The sequence below is a fragment of the Malania oleifera genome, chromosome 6 (genome assembly GCF_029873635.1).
Source record: "Malania oleifera isolate guangnan ecotype guangnan chromosome 6, ASM2987363v1, whole genome shotgun sequence".
In the NCBI taxonomy this organism is placed as follows: domain Eukaryota; kingdom Viridiplantae; phylum Streptophyta; class Magnoliopsida; order Santalales; family Ximeniaceae; genus Malania; species Malania oleifera.
In genome coordinates this window covers 32,128,243-32,142,990 of record NC_080422.1, presented here as the reverse complement: position 1 = coordinate 32,142,990, position 14,748 = coordinate 32,128,243, and the positions used below count along the sequence as shown (strand labels likewise).

Below are 14,748 nucleotides of genomic sequence, written 5' to 3'. Positions count from 1 at the left end.
CATTCGAAATGAGCACGCAAATTAAGATAATAAAATCATTTTAAATGCATCGGTTTTGCTATTTTACTTCACGTGCTTTTACTTTTATTAAAAAGCAACACAAAATATTCATCAAGAAATTGAACTTTACGTACGTTACTTTAAAAATAATTCAAAATGGTTTTTATTATTAATTTATTTTAGGTTGCATGGTATGTTTTTAATTGGGATTGAAGGGACGGAAAAGTCCAATAAAGACATGGTTTGCTACCAAGAAACAACGACATGAAATGCATATAACGAACTTTATCCAAATTCTTCCTAGATTAAAAAAAGCATTAATGAATAAAGAAAGACTCATTGAGTTGAATACCTCATTCTAATTTTTTTTTATTTTATATTAATTTTTTAATATTAATTAAAGAAAATTTTCATTTAGTTCGTAGAAACTTGTGAAATGAAAAAACTTTGTTTGCTTCGCAGAAAATTGCGGAGAAAACTAAAATTTAAAAATATATTTTACTAAAGTAAGCACAAGAGTTGACGTAAAACACAGGAATATGACAATTGATGCTATTGTTAAATAGAAATTGTTAGAATTATGACACTTTTTAATTAGGGCTCGACTCTCAAATGATAAAGTGTGGTATAGGATATTGTGAAACAAATAATTCTTTGGTATTGCCTCATGTATGACACTATTAAAAAAACCGATTAAATTAGACATTTAGCTTGGAAAAATTAGTAGCTATTAAATTGTGACTAGAAATATTATATAATTCACGTAAAAGATGAGATTACTAACTAAATAAATAAATAAAATATTTTACAGATGCTTTGAATTTTTTAAAAATACGACAAAGATTTTCAGGACAAATCAAATAGGAAAATTAGGAAATCCTAATATTCTCACGAAATCTTCAAAAATTCTTAAACCAAAGCACTATTGGGTGATATTCATGTGAATGGGAATACCTGTTTCAACCAAACTTTGCATAATGAAATCATTTGGTTTGATTGGGGTTTTAAAATTTGACCAATCAAATAGACCATATTATGGGCTAGAGAGTGTCATGCTATTGCTAGCACTCCCTACTCCCTAGTGGCCTAATAGGACAATGAAATTACCCTAATTTTAAAAAGACTCGTAGGCCCCACTGCTAAATTGATTGCAAGAACCTCCCAAAAACCCACTCGCCCGCTCTCTCCTGGGTCTACTACAAAAACCCCACCAAGCCCTTACCCAAAGACCCCAACTTCCCCTGCCAATCCTCTGTGCGCAGAACACACTCCAACCCCATCCTACCACCTTGAATCACTCGTAGCCTTTCTTCTTCCTCCATCCACCAACCATGGCCAGACCCCAGCAGCGATACCGAGGCGTTCGCCAGCGGCATTGGGGCTCTTGGGTCTCCGAAATTCGCCATCCTCTCCTGTAATTCCCCCACTTTTCACAAACAAAAAAAAAAAAAAAAAAACAAATGCTCTGTTTTGTTTTGCTCTGTTTTTGTTCTGCTTGGAATTTATGTGAATTTTTCATGGTGGCAGGAAGACGAGAATCTGGCTAGGCACGTTTGAAACGGCAGAGGACGCTGCGAGAGCGTACGACGAGGCAGCGAGGCTCATGTGCGGACCGAGAGCGCGCACCAACTTTCCCTACGACCCCAACCAGCCTCCTCACTCTTCTTCCTCGAACCACCTCTCCGCAACTCTCACAGCCAAACTACAGAGATGTCACATGGCTTCTCTGCAAATGGCCTCGAAGAGGAATTCCGCCGCAGCCGGAGAGACGGCCGCCTCTGGCGACGGCAATGCAGGAAAGAATGGCGAAATGGGTGCCGGCGGTCGGTTGCCGGTGATGAAGAGTTGTGTGAGGACGAGTGGGAATGGACAGGAAAGTGAATTGGCGGAGAGTTCGCAGCAAGTGAAGCGCCTTGAAGATGATCACATAGAGCAGATGATTGAGGAATTGCTTGATTCCGGGTCTAATGAGCATGCCTCTTTTATTCCTCCTCACAATCTGTAATTTTTATTTTTATTTTTTTATTTGGTTGGCAACTTTGATGAAGCCAATGCAATTTTTTTTTTTTTTTTGTCGAAAAAATGCTCCTCATGAATCAAAGCTAGATTTAATTACATGGGCAATTTGCATATTCAAAATATAAACTTTACTGAAAATATTTGGTTAATTTTAAAGAACATGGATGATAGCTCTCAGCGTTTATAATGTATGGGTGTTGTGCTTAGAATTTACACGATAATATTTTTAAAATACAGACTCCAAAGAGATGTGATTGAAAATCTACAAAATTGATTTAATAGGACTCATTTATCATGTGTCAATCACATAGTTTTTTAAAAAAAATTTATTTTATTTTATTTACCATATTTAGAGAAATTTGAATTTGAATAAAATATAATTTAAAATTACATTCAAATTCATTCAAAATCATCTCTATCAATAATCCAATATATATATATATATGAACACAAATTCGAGGAGACATAGATAAGTGAATTCAAGGATTTTAATTGTAGAAGTTTTGCCATAGAAAGGAGAATTAAGAGGTTTTAATAGCTCTTTTCTTCAAGTAAGATGGAATTTTCTTTAAGAAAATTAAAAATCAAGGTTAAGAGTGTGAAGCAAGAAAAGAATTAAAGCACTAAAAATATTTAATAGGGTTGCCAAATGTGCAACCATTTTTTATTATGTTAATATATTCGAGCAGTTAATTTATCAGCTCTTTTTTTTTTTTTTTTTTAAATACATAGGAACTTCAGTTACCAACAAACCCTTCGGACCCCCTGGTACGGCACCAAACCTACGGATCAGCGTCCTCTCCCTAAGTCTCGCTGATCAGGTAGAGTCTAGAATATGGACACGACTTCCATACATCAGTTGGATGTTCCATGACACATTTTCATTACCATCCACGGTCTCCGCTGACTCACAGAGAATTCTCACCATTCACGGTTCCCGTTGGCTCATAAAGTAAATTCTCACCATCCACAGGTACCACTGGTTCCGTAAGTGTATTAACCTGAAATTGAACCCCTGATGCTCTTTCTTACGTGCTAATGCCTTTTCACCGCGCCATGCCATGATTGACATTATCATAAGCTCTTTTACTTGATGATTTAGTTTGTATGCGTACCTTTCATTTGGTACCTAGCTTGTTTTATTTATTTTAATTTTAGGTTTACTCCCACCATTAGTAGAAAAAGAGAAAAGAAAAAAAGAATGGACCCTAATTGAAAAAATAAATAAGTAATAGACAAAAATTGATCCTGTGCATATTAATTTTTGAGAGATAGGATAAGTTCGTATTTACTATCTTAAGAGTAAATTTGAAAACGGAATTAAAAAAAAAAAAGTATAGTAAAGGGAAATGGGTGATTTGGTCTAAGAAAATATGAGCTAGAAATCAACATCTACTTTTCTTTAAATCACTCACGCCTGTAAAGTGATGATTAAAGGTGGCTTCCACAATATAATATGAAAGGAAAGAATGTGATGACAATGTTAATCATGACTTTGAGAAGTGAAGACAAATTTGATCACACTTCCTATTGTTGTCTCTTTGGGTTCAGGAGATCAAAGCAATGGCTGCCTTGGCCTAACCTACATCTCCATATATAGATGGCTTTCCATAGCCACACCATAGGCTGAGGAGCAACAAGCAAAAGCATTTCCCCCATTTATATTTTAATTTAAAATCCCAAAACACATGTAAAATATGTATCAAAAAGAACAAAAATTCCGAACCTCGAAGAATCGTTCTACTTTGGGGGGTGAGGTTCGGGAGATATTATTTTTATGAAAATTTGGATTATCAATATATATATATATATATATGTTAGAATATTATGGGGTCATGGTGAATTGAATTTTATGAAACTTTAATTTGAATTAAATGGGAGTGTAAAAGATTTTCATTTTACAATTACGGAATGCTCAGAGATTTTGTAACTGATGAAATGTATAATTCAACATTAATAATTTCTAAGATTACTAAAATATAACTTTTGTGATAGTATAATTTGACAATTATATGTTTTTTTATTTCACACACTATAAGGGTTTTTAAAATATAATGTAAATAGATGAAAAATATAGAAATGTTTGCGGTCCTTCTTGATTTTTGTGCCTTATAAGTATTCTAGGGACACAGGACTAGGTTGGACCCCACGGTTGGATGTGGGGCCTATATAACCCAGTGAATCCCGGATACTTTCAAGAAAAATAATCGAAAAAAACTATAAACATTTAAATACCTATTCAAGATCGAAAGGACTTTATTGGACTAAAAAAAAAATAATCTTAAAAATTTTATTATCTAAACACGAAAATTAAGCTGGTAAATTTTTGAAATTTCAATTTTAATGAAACTCCAATTTTAAATTATTCATCCTAATAAGCTCCAAATTTACTTATATTTCATTTGCTACACTAGAAAACTCAATTGTAGTTTTTACAATGATGACGGAAAAAGGAAGGAAAGAGACGAAGCAAAAGTAATTAATTTTTTTTGAATCGTTTTGATTGGTTGGTAGAAAATGAAGGGAGGAAAATAATTTTAAATTATCCCTCTCCAAATCTATCCCTCTAAAGAACAAATAATCGAATTGAGTAATAACTTCCCTTCTTTAAATCTAATAAGCTTTAACTAAAGAGCATACTTATATAACAATCCTCATTTAGTCAAAAGACTCACCATTGTTCGCCCGTTAAATTTTTATTTTTAAAACAAATAATTATACCCGTTACATTTTTTTTTTCGAATTCAATTATTTCTACAAAAAAAGTAGAGTATAAATTAAGCTTTATTGTTCATACAATGAGCCCTATTTTATTAAGTCTTGCTCTCATCAAAAGGTGATCACACTATGAAGGAGGAAACAGCTAGATCCCCACCTTCTTAATTCCTTGATTTGCTTTTCAGGTTCTTTCTCCTGTTCATGATGATACTGTGGGCTCGTTCACCCTTTGTTCCTCTGGCATGGAAAGGGTTTACTTAAAATTAGTGTGAACGAGGTTAGCATGCATGGTAGACGGCCTGGCTTTTCATGATCTCTCTCTCTCGAGGCAAATACATATTCCCAAGAGTTTCCTCACAGCTTTTTAAGTTGATAGCAGACATGACAGCTCCTCCACACTGCTTCCAGCTGACACCCTTCGTTCATTTTCTTTCAATAAAAGCTTTACTTTTGACTCATGCACTCGTCCTCACCCTCACCCTCACCCTCGCCCACAGCTTGTCTTGTTCGCCTGATGCCATTTGTTTACTGTTCACAAAGAAATGCAGATTTTTTTTTTACTAAATTGAGTGTGTGGCTAAAATTATTTATCAAATCTTAACTATGCAAAGCGAGTTTGATTTAACTATGCTGTTAAGTCTTTTTTAATTAAATTGAGTTTGTAATCTCTTATTACTTGTCTTGTAGCCATGATATTTTTCCGCAAAAGTGAGAGTTTATCAATAAATAATTGGAAGTGTCATTTTCTTTTTTTTTTTCTTTAAAGAAAAGTTGTTTTTAATTAATAAAATGAAAATTTTAATTCCTTCTCATCAATTTGATACCGGACCATCAATCTCCAGTTTATTTTAATTATTAAAATTTACATGTTGCCCATTATATATAAAGATTTTTCGAGTTTGCATATTAATAAAAAAATTTAACACCGTGAATATATTTTTAAGTTTTATATTAAAATTTGTTAGAACAACCATCAATTGTATTCAAATTTCAAGACCTGAGTTTGATAGAAACAAATCTTGGAAGCATGAAATGGTAAATTTTTTCAAGAGTCTATTGTCATAATATAAGTTCTAAACATCTCTAATGTTGTGCAAATTAATGTGTGTGGAACCGATTGTGCAATGCAGCAATTATGATGAATAATATGAAAACACAATCACACGGATAATAAGAACAATAAACATACGACACAAGAATTAACGTGGTTCGGCAAAATGCCTACATCCACGAGAGCAAGCGGCGACTGAATTCACTATATGTCAATAAGGAACATTTTCATACATAATAGTGTCCTATGGCTAGCTTAAGGTCTTTGAGAGCCGACCGAAAAAATCCGGTGTCGGTCGACCGATCCCTAATGTCAAACTACGGTCTTGAGCTTTAGTTCCTACATGCATGTCATGCATTAATTATTACAAACCGTTCATATATTACTATTACAGACCAAATATTAAACTTATAAAATTACAATAATGAATCTTTTGGGTTTTCTTTTGCTACAAGCCATTGTGTGCTGCATGCCATCAATATGATCCAGTTAGTATGATCCTGCATACAAACTTGAAAGCGATCAAATACAAATAGTATTTGTCATTATCAAAATCGGGATATGACCAATAAGGTCAACACTATTGATCTTTCCAATTCAAAATTCAAAAACAATGATGAACAAAACTGTAATGACCCGAATAATAATGGTATTTAAATAGAGAGGGAGGGAAATGGAGACAGTAACATAATGAGGCAGCCGACTTCGTCGACGAACACTTTGCGTTCGTCAACGACGTTGCACTTTGGGATGCAGTGACCCAAGAAAATTTATCATGTCCTCGTCGACGAACACAAGGGACTCATCGACGAGGGTATAAGAGGGTCTTGTCGACGAAGACAAGTTTCGTTGACGAGAAGATACCGAGAGAGGATTTTTAGAAGTCTGAAATTCATTGACGAGGGTGTAGGTTTGTCAACGAACTTTCTACAAAACTCGTCGACGAGGTGACGTGTCTCGTCGATGAATCTGGCTCTATAAATAGCTGAAACTCAGATTTTTACGCAAAAAATTCACAGACTCTCTCTCTCTCTCTCTCTCTCTCTCTCTCTCTACGACCTCTCCCTCCTCTCTCTTCAATTTTGGCCCCGTTAGCTACTAGATCGACGATCTAAGGCTACCATGACGCTTTTGGGGAAGTTCTCCCTAAGTTTGTCGGGACGGATTGTCGGTGGGATGAAATTGGATTTCATCCTAGATTCAGGATAAAGCTTTTTTGTTGAAATTTGACTTTCCAACAGTTGTAGGAAATGTTGTAGACGTAGAAATAGTAATATTTTGTTTTGGGATATATGGTTTTCAGGGTGTTGAACAATGAACCCTGCGGGTGCAGGACAAGCATTTTTAGGGGGTTTTGGGTAAGGAAATAAATTAAAGCAATTATTTTTCACATTATTATTATTATTTATCAGAAAATTAATTTTCAAGAAGCATGTATGATATATATGAGGAAATTGGTAATAATGCATGTTTGGAAAAATACTGCTATTATATTGAAATGTACGTATATTGTTATGAGATGCCAGAAAATATGATTTTTGAGTAAAACGTATGGTTTTATGCAGTACGATGTGGCATGAATATTACTTTGTGTGGAAAATATTATGATAGGGGAATTTTATGAACAAACATGTTTTTAGGAATTATAAAATAATGCAGTATATGATAATTTTGAAGTACATGATAAATGACTTATTTACTCAGAATGATATGTATGAGATTTTCGATGCAAGGTCGTGTATGTTATATGTTTTTGGCGCAATGCTGTGTTTATGAAATGTTTGGCGTGAGGCCATATTTATGAAATGTTTGATGCAAGACCGTATTTATGAAAGTATAGAAATGTTATATTATCACGTAGTATATGTTATGAGAACCTGGATGTTAGTTTAGTTTAGTTCAGTTCAGGAGCACGGTACCGTAGCTATATAGATCAGATATCTATGTTCAGATTGGTGCTAACCACCCCATGTGGGGGTGGGGGATGGATAGTTGATGTGGCTTTCAGTGTAGAGTTGTAGTCGTTCACCTCACAGTCCGAATCAGGATGTGGCGGGCCCATCGTACTTACATATATTTTTGACTCGACAGTGATCGGCTAGCCATTGTCGAGTCTCGTCTTTGGGTTGCACAACCCATCATGGGGGGTAATACATGATACCAGCTAGCTATTCATCCTTGGTATGTTTTCAGTATTATAAACTATAACAAAAATTTAATGAATGATATGGTTTATTAGAAAATACGAAGGTATATGATGAATCAGTATGTCATGATGAATGTTTACAGATATATGAAATGTGTTATATATGTATAATTGCATTAAATGTTCATGTTGCCACACAACTGTATTTAGTTTATTTTCCTTTACTGAGAGGTGTCTTACCCCTGAGCATTAAATGATTTTCAGGAAACCCAGAAAGACCGACGGAGCATGGCCGCCATTGAGTTTATTGAGTTACCCTACTAGGAGGGTAAGTTGAACTAGGATCAGAAGTTTTTGGATGTGGGATCCTAGAGATGTTTTTGTATTTTTGGGAGATTGTATATAAACACAATATTTTGAGATATGCTTGACTCTGGTATTATGTATTTTGTGGTTATGAGTTTGTGATTTACATTTACTGCTGCCTAAGTTTCGTTGCGTATGACAGGTGTCCCCGTTACCCACGGGTTCGGGTTGACTATGTTATTTATTATGCTTTTATTATATGAATATCTAAGCAGGTCGTTACAGTTTGGTATCAGAGCCTAGGATACTAGGTTCTGTAGACTCTAGAATGCAACAGTAATAATACTAGAGTATAGGATAAGGGAATTTGAGGTCTGGTTTTGTAGTCTAGATGTAGGACTTCCGTGGTGGTTTGTGTGATTTTCCTGGGGTGACGATTTCAGGAAAGTCATGGTAAACTATCGTCGGCTTGGGTATCTAGGTTGCAAGATTGAACCTTGAATTAAGATCAGGAGTGATGAATTAATTAGGAGAACATATTATATGAGTTGTATGATATATATAGTGAAGGGGTTTTGAGTTAAGTTATTTGTTTTTTTTTTTCAGGATGGACCCTGGTGGTAGTAGTGCCCATGCCAGTGGGAATGAGGGTGCTGGACCCTTAGACGCTGCAGGTGGAGATTCATATGCAGTTTTTCCCAACGTGGCACAACAAGTCATAGCTGAGATTGCCAGGAATTCCAGGGAGCTGGGTGGTTCGTCTACAAGACACGGTAGCTCGATAGAGAAATTCCTCAAGATGAATCCTCTGACTTTCTCGGGAGGAACTGACCCTACAGTCACTAAAAACTAGGTGCAGAAGATCGAGAAAATATTTGCAGTGCTGCAGTGTTCAGAGGAACAAAGGGTGTTGTTTGCTACCTACAGACTGACTGGAGAGGCCGAGAGATGGTGGTTAGTAGTGAAACTCTTAGAGTAGTAGAGAACAGTACCTGTGGAGATGACATGGGAGCGATTTAAGGAGATATTTTTCAACAGGTATTTCCTAGCGTCATCTAGGGAAGCGAAGATTGAGGAGTTCCTAAATCTAAAGTAGGGACAGCAGACCGTACAATAGTATGCAGCGAGGTTCATCGAACTATCTTGCTTTACCCCGTACATAATACCAGATGAGGCAAAAAAGGTATGACAGTTTGAAAGAGACCCGAGGAGAGAAATACATAAGCAGGTGTCGATACTGAACTTATAGGATTTTACTGAATTGGTGGATAGGGCCACTATAGCAGAGGTTGGGGAGCAGATAGAAGCTGAGGAGCAAAGATAGAAGAAGAGATCCACACCTTCTAGTTCCCAGTAAGGAGTCGCCCATGGTTTATGGAAGAGAGGTGGCTACTACAGAGACTGGAGGTAGGAGACCGAGAATCATGGTTTTCAGGGTGTACAACCATCTCCAGCTTGCCCGTCTTGCTGGAAGAGACACCTGGGAGAGTGTTGTGCTGGGCGAGGTGTCTACTATTGGTGTTGGGAGCCAGGGCATATGATAAGTGATTGTTAGGCTCAAATTGGTGCTGCACTTGCTCCTAAACTTGCTCGAGGAGGCTACCAAGTGCCTCATGGAGGCCAGCAGAGGAATATGGCTCCAACTAGGGTCTTTGCTTTGACGCCAGGTGATGTGGTGACAGTTACGATTAATATGTTTTCATGTAAAGTTACTACACTCTTTGACTTAGGGGCCACACACTCATTTGTATCTATAGGGTGTGTTAAATTATGTGGTGCTGAAACACAATCACTAGATATTGAATTATTAGTGGCTACACCGACCGGGTTAGCAGTGAGATGTAATAGGATGCTCCGTAGTTATCCAGTTGATGTTTAGGGGAGAATTTTATCTGCTTATTTGGTAGTGCTAGATATGCATGGGTTTGATATCATATTCGACATGGATTGGCTAGTAGCTAATTCTACCATTATAGATTGTCGTTCGAGAGAAATAATATTCAGACCTCTAGGGAGACCAGAATTTAGATTTACAAGGTCACGAGTGCAGTCTCTACCTCAGATGGTCTCATTTGTTCAGGCGAGGAGGCTACTTCTGAGTGGTTGTCAGGGATTTCTGGTCTTCGTGAAGGAAACCGCAGGGAATGAAGTGAAGCTCACCAGCACGCTTGTAGTAAAGGAGTTTATTGATGTGTTCCTAGGTGAATTACTAGGTTTTCCACCTGATCAAGAGGTAGATTTTCCTATTGATCTACTTCCCGGTACAGCGCCGATCTCTAAAGTGCTGTTTCGAATGGCGCCAGCAGAGTTGGCAGAGTTAAAAGAACAGTTGCAGGATTTACTTGGTAAGGGCTCCATAAGACCTAGTGTATCTCCGTGGGGAGCTCCAGTACTATTTTTGAAGAAGAAGGACGTGTCTATAAGGATATGCATAGATTACAGGGAGATTAATAAAGTGACAATCAAGAATAAGTATCCTTTACCCTGTATAGATGATTTGTTTGATCAGCTCTAGGGTACACGGGTGTATTCTAAGATCAACCTCAAGTCAGGCTACCATCAAGTAAAGGTAAGGGTAGAAGATGTATCGAAGACGGCTTTTAGGACCAGGTATGGGCATTATGAGTTCCTTGTTATGCCATTTGATCTGACGAATGCTCGTGCGATATTTATGGATTTGATGAATAGAATTTTTCATCCATATTTAGATCAATTTGTATTTATTTTATTAATGATGTACCGATCTATTCAAGGAGCTATGAGGAGCATGAGATATATTTGAGGAAGAAGTTGTGTGCAAAATTTAGCAAATGTGACTTCTGGCTTGAGAAAGTTGTGTTTTTAGGGCATGTTATCTCAGGAGATGTAATTTCTGTGGATCCTAGTAAGATTGAGGCGATAGTGAATTGGGCTAGACCGAGGAATGTTCAGGAGATCAGGAGTTTCTTGGGGTTATTTGATTATTACCGTAATTTTGTTGAAGGGTTCTCAGCTCTATAAAGGCCTCTAACATGACTGACTAGGAAGAATGCCAGATTTGAATGGGATGACAGTTGTGACCAGAGTTTTTAGGAATTGAAGCAGAGGTTAGTCATAGCACCAGTGTTGATCATCTCGTTAGGGGGTGAGGGTTATACTATTTACAGTGATGCGTCCTTGAAAGGACTTGATTGTGTATTGATATAGCATGGCGGGGTGGTGGCGTATGCGTCTAGATAGTTGAAAGAATATGAGAAGAACTACCCTACCCATGATCTTGAATTGGCTGTAATGGTACACGCATTGAAGATTTGGAGGCATTACCTATATGGTAAGAAGTGTGAGATTTTATCTGACCACAAGAGTTTAGAGTATTTCTTCACCCAGAAGGAATTGAATATGAGGCAGAGAAGATGGTTGGAGCTTATTAAGGATTTTAATTGTACGATCAGTTACCACCTAGGGAAAGCAAATGTGGTAGCTGATGCGTTGAATAGGAAGTCTATGAGACCAGTGATGACAGCTATGGAGATCCAGTATCCGATTATGATGGATCTGGAGAGACTCGACATAGAGTTGGTAGAAAGTGATCCTCTGGAATGTATCGCCAATTTAGTAGTGCAGCCTACTCTGCAGGAAAGAATTAAAACTACTCAGAAGGAAGATCCAGAAGTAGCAAAGGTGATAGATAGAGTGTAGACTAGTCAGGAAGAGGAATTCTGTATTTCAGATGACGGGGCTTTACGGTTCCGTTCCAGATTATGTGTTCCTGCTGATGCTGACATTAAGAAGATTATTTTAGAGAAGGATCACTTATCTTTGTATACGGTTTATCTCAGCAATTCGAAAATGTACAGAGATCTGTGAGAGTTTTACTGGTGAAGTGGTATGTAGAGGAAAATTGTCGAGTATATAACGCAATTTCTGACGTGCCAGTAGGTAAAAGCTGAGCACTAGAGGCCAGCGGGTCAGTTGTAGCCGCTATTTATCCCGTAGTGGAAGTGGGATCATATATCTATGGATTTTGTCTCAAAGCTGCCATCGACATCGCATGGCCAGAATGCGATTTGGGTAATAGTAGACCGGTCGACTAAGACTGCCTATTTCCTCCCTATCAAGATCAGCTATTTCCTCAACCATTTGGCGAAAATTTATGTACAGGAGATAGGTCATTCTCATGGGGTGCCGGTATCTATTGTGTCAGATCGAGACCCACGTTTCACATCATGTTTATGAAAAAGCTTATAGGAAGCTTTAGGGTCTCAGTTATCATTTAGCACGACATTCCATTCTCAGTCAGATGGGTAGACTGAGAGGACAATATAAATACTAGAAGATATGCTTCGAGCATGTGTATTAGATTTTGGGGGTAGCTAAACTCAGTTCATGCCACTGGTGGAGTTCGTGTATAATAACAATTATCAGTCCAGCATTGGCATGGCACCATTTGAGGCACTGTATAATAGAAAATGCCGTTCTCCGTTATGTTGGGACAAAATGGGTGAGTGGCGAGTTGTGGGACCAGAATCAATGCAGCTCAGAGCTGACAGAAGAGTTATGTCGATAATCGCCGCAGGAATTTGGAATTCGATGTTGGTGATCATGTATTTCTGAAGATAGCTCTATTGAAAGGAGTTATGAGATTCGTGAGGAAGGGTAAACTTAGCCCTAGGTTCATTGGTTCGTTTGAGATTCTAGAGAAAGTGGGGCCGGTTGCCTATAGGTTAGCTTTACCATAAGCGTTATCCAGGATGCACGATGTATTCCACATATCTATGTTGAGGAAATACGTCCCAGACCCTTCTCATATTATCAGTTGTGGTGAATTAGAGTTCAATGATTCACTAGTCTAGGAGGAGGTACCCGTGTAGATTTTGGATAGAAAAGAACAGGAACTACATAATAAGAAGATTTCTCTGGTAAAGGTTCTATGAAGGAATCATGCAGTAGAGGAAGCTTCTTGAGAGCTCGAGGAGAAAATCAGATAGAAGTTCCCACAATTGTTCCAAAAATTTCAGATGTAGTTAGAAAATGTAAGTAAATATGTAGTATGTCTTTTGCAGGTACATGTAATACTCTAGTTAGTAAGTGGTATTTTAGTTTTGGAGGAATTTTCTTTTATATATGTAATCTCCCAGGACTTGGAATGTAACCACGGTATTCCTCCGCCATAAGTGAGGGTAAGTAATAAAATAAGTAGACCATTTTGCCTTTAAAGGATGATGAATTATATGAATAGTAAATTTCGAGGACCAAATTTTATAAGGAGTGGTAAATGTAATGACCCGAATAATAATGGTATTTAAATAGAGAGGGAGAGAATGGGAAACGGTAACAGAAGGAGGCAGCCGACTTCGTCGACGAATGCTTTGCGTTCGTCATCGACGTTGCACTTTGGGATGCAATGACCCAAGAACATTTATCAGGTCCTCATTGACGAACACAGGGGATTCATTGATAAGGGTGCAAGAGGGCCTCATCGACGAAGACAAGTTTCGTCGATGAGAAGATACCGAGAGAGGATTTTTGGAAGTCTGAAATTCGTCGATGAGGGTGAAGGTTCGTCGATGAACTTCCTACAGTTTCATTGACGAGGTGACGTGTCTCGTCAACGAATTCGGCCCTATAAATAGCCGAAACTCAAATTTTTATGCAGAAAATTCACAGAAACTCTCTCTCTCTCTCTCTCTCTCCTCTCTTTTTATAGTCTCTCCCTCCTCTTTCTTCAATTTCGGCCCCGTTAGCTGCCGGATCGACAATTTGAGGCCACCACGACGCTCTTGAGGAAGTTCTCCCTAAGTCTGCTGAGGCGGATCGTCGGTGGGACGAAGTTGGATTTCATCCCAGATTTAGGGTAAGGCCTTTTTGTTGCAAATTTAACTTTCCAGTAGTTGTAGGAAATGTTGTAGACGTAGAAATAGTAATATTTTGTTCTGGGATATATGATTTTCAGGGTGTTGAACGAGGAATCCTATGGGTGCAGGACGAGCGTTTTTAAGGGGTTTTTTTCTCAGTGTCAGGTAAAAAAATAAACTAAAACAGTTATTTTTCACACGTATTATTATTATTTATCAATAAATTAATTTTCAAGAAATATGTATAATATATATGAGGAAATTGGTAATAATGCATGTTTGGGAAAATACTGCTATTATGTTAAAATGTACGTATATTGTTATGAGATGCCAGAAAATATGATTTTTGAGTAAAACGTATGGTTTTATGCTATACGGTGTGGCATGAATATTACTTTGTGTGGAAAATATTATGATAGGGATATTTTATGAATAAGCATGTTTTCAAGAATTATAAAATAATGCAGTATATGATAATTTTGAAGTACATGATAAATGACTTATTTACTCAGAATGATATGTATGAGATTTTCGATGCAAGGTCGTGTATGTTATATGTTTTTGGCGCAATGCCGTGTTTATGAAATGTTCGGCGCGAGGCTATATTTACGAAATGTTTGACGCAAGACTGTATTTATGAAAGTATAGAAATGTTATATTATCACGTACTATAT

At 37.2% G+C, this 14,748-nt stretch overlaps 1 protein-coding gene across 1 annotated transcript; it reads left to right on the top strand.

The window, feature by feature from the left end:
- Positions 1-1,221: 1,221 nt before the first annotated feature.
- On the top strand, positions 1,222-2,115 carry LOC131157781 (ethylene-responsive transcription factor ERF003-like). Its single transcript, XM_058112170.1, has 2 exons — positions 1,222-1,414; positions 1,528-2,115. The coding sequence occupies exons 1-2, from the start codon at positions 1,332-1,334 to the stop codon at positions 2,003-2,005; spliced, it is 561 nt and encodes a 186-aa protein (XP_057968153.1). The 5' UTR covers positions 1,222-1,331; the 3' UTR covers positions 2,006-2,115.
- Positions 2,116-14,748: the final 12,633 nt, after the last annotated feature.

Coding starts and splice junctions, on each gene's coding strand:
- LOC131157781 (XM_058112170.1), top strand. CDS start 1,332: ATGGCCAGACCCCAGCAGCGATACCGAGGCGTTCGCCAGCGGCATTGG. Junction 1,415..1,527: donor GAAATTCGCCATCCTCTCCT/GTAATTCCCCCA, acceptor TCATGGTGGCAG/GAAGACGAGAATCTGGCTAG.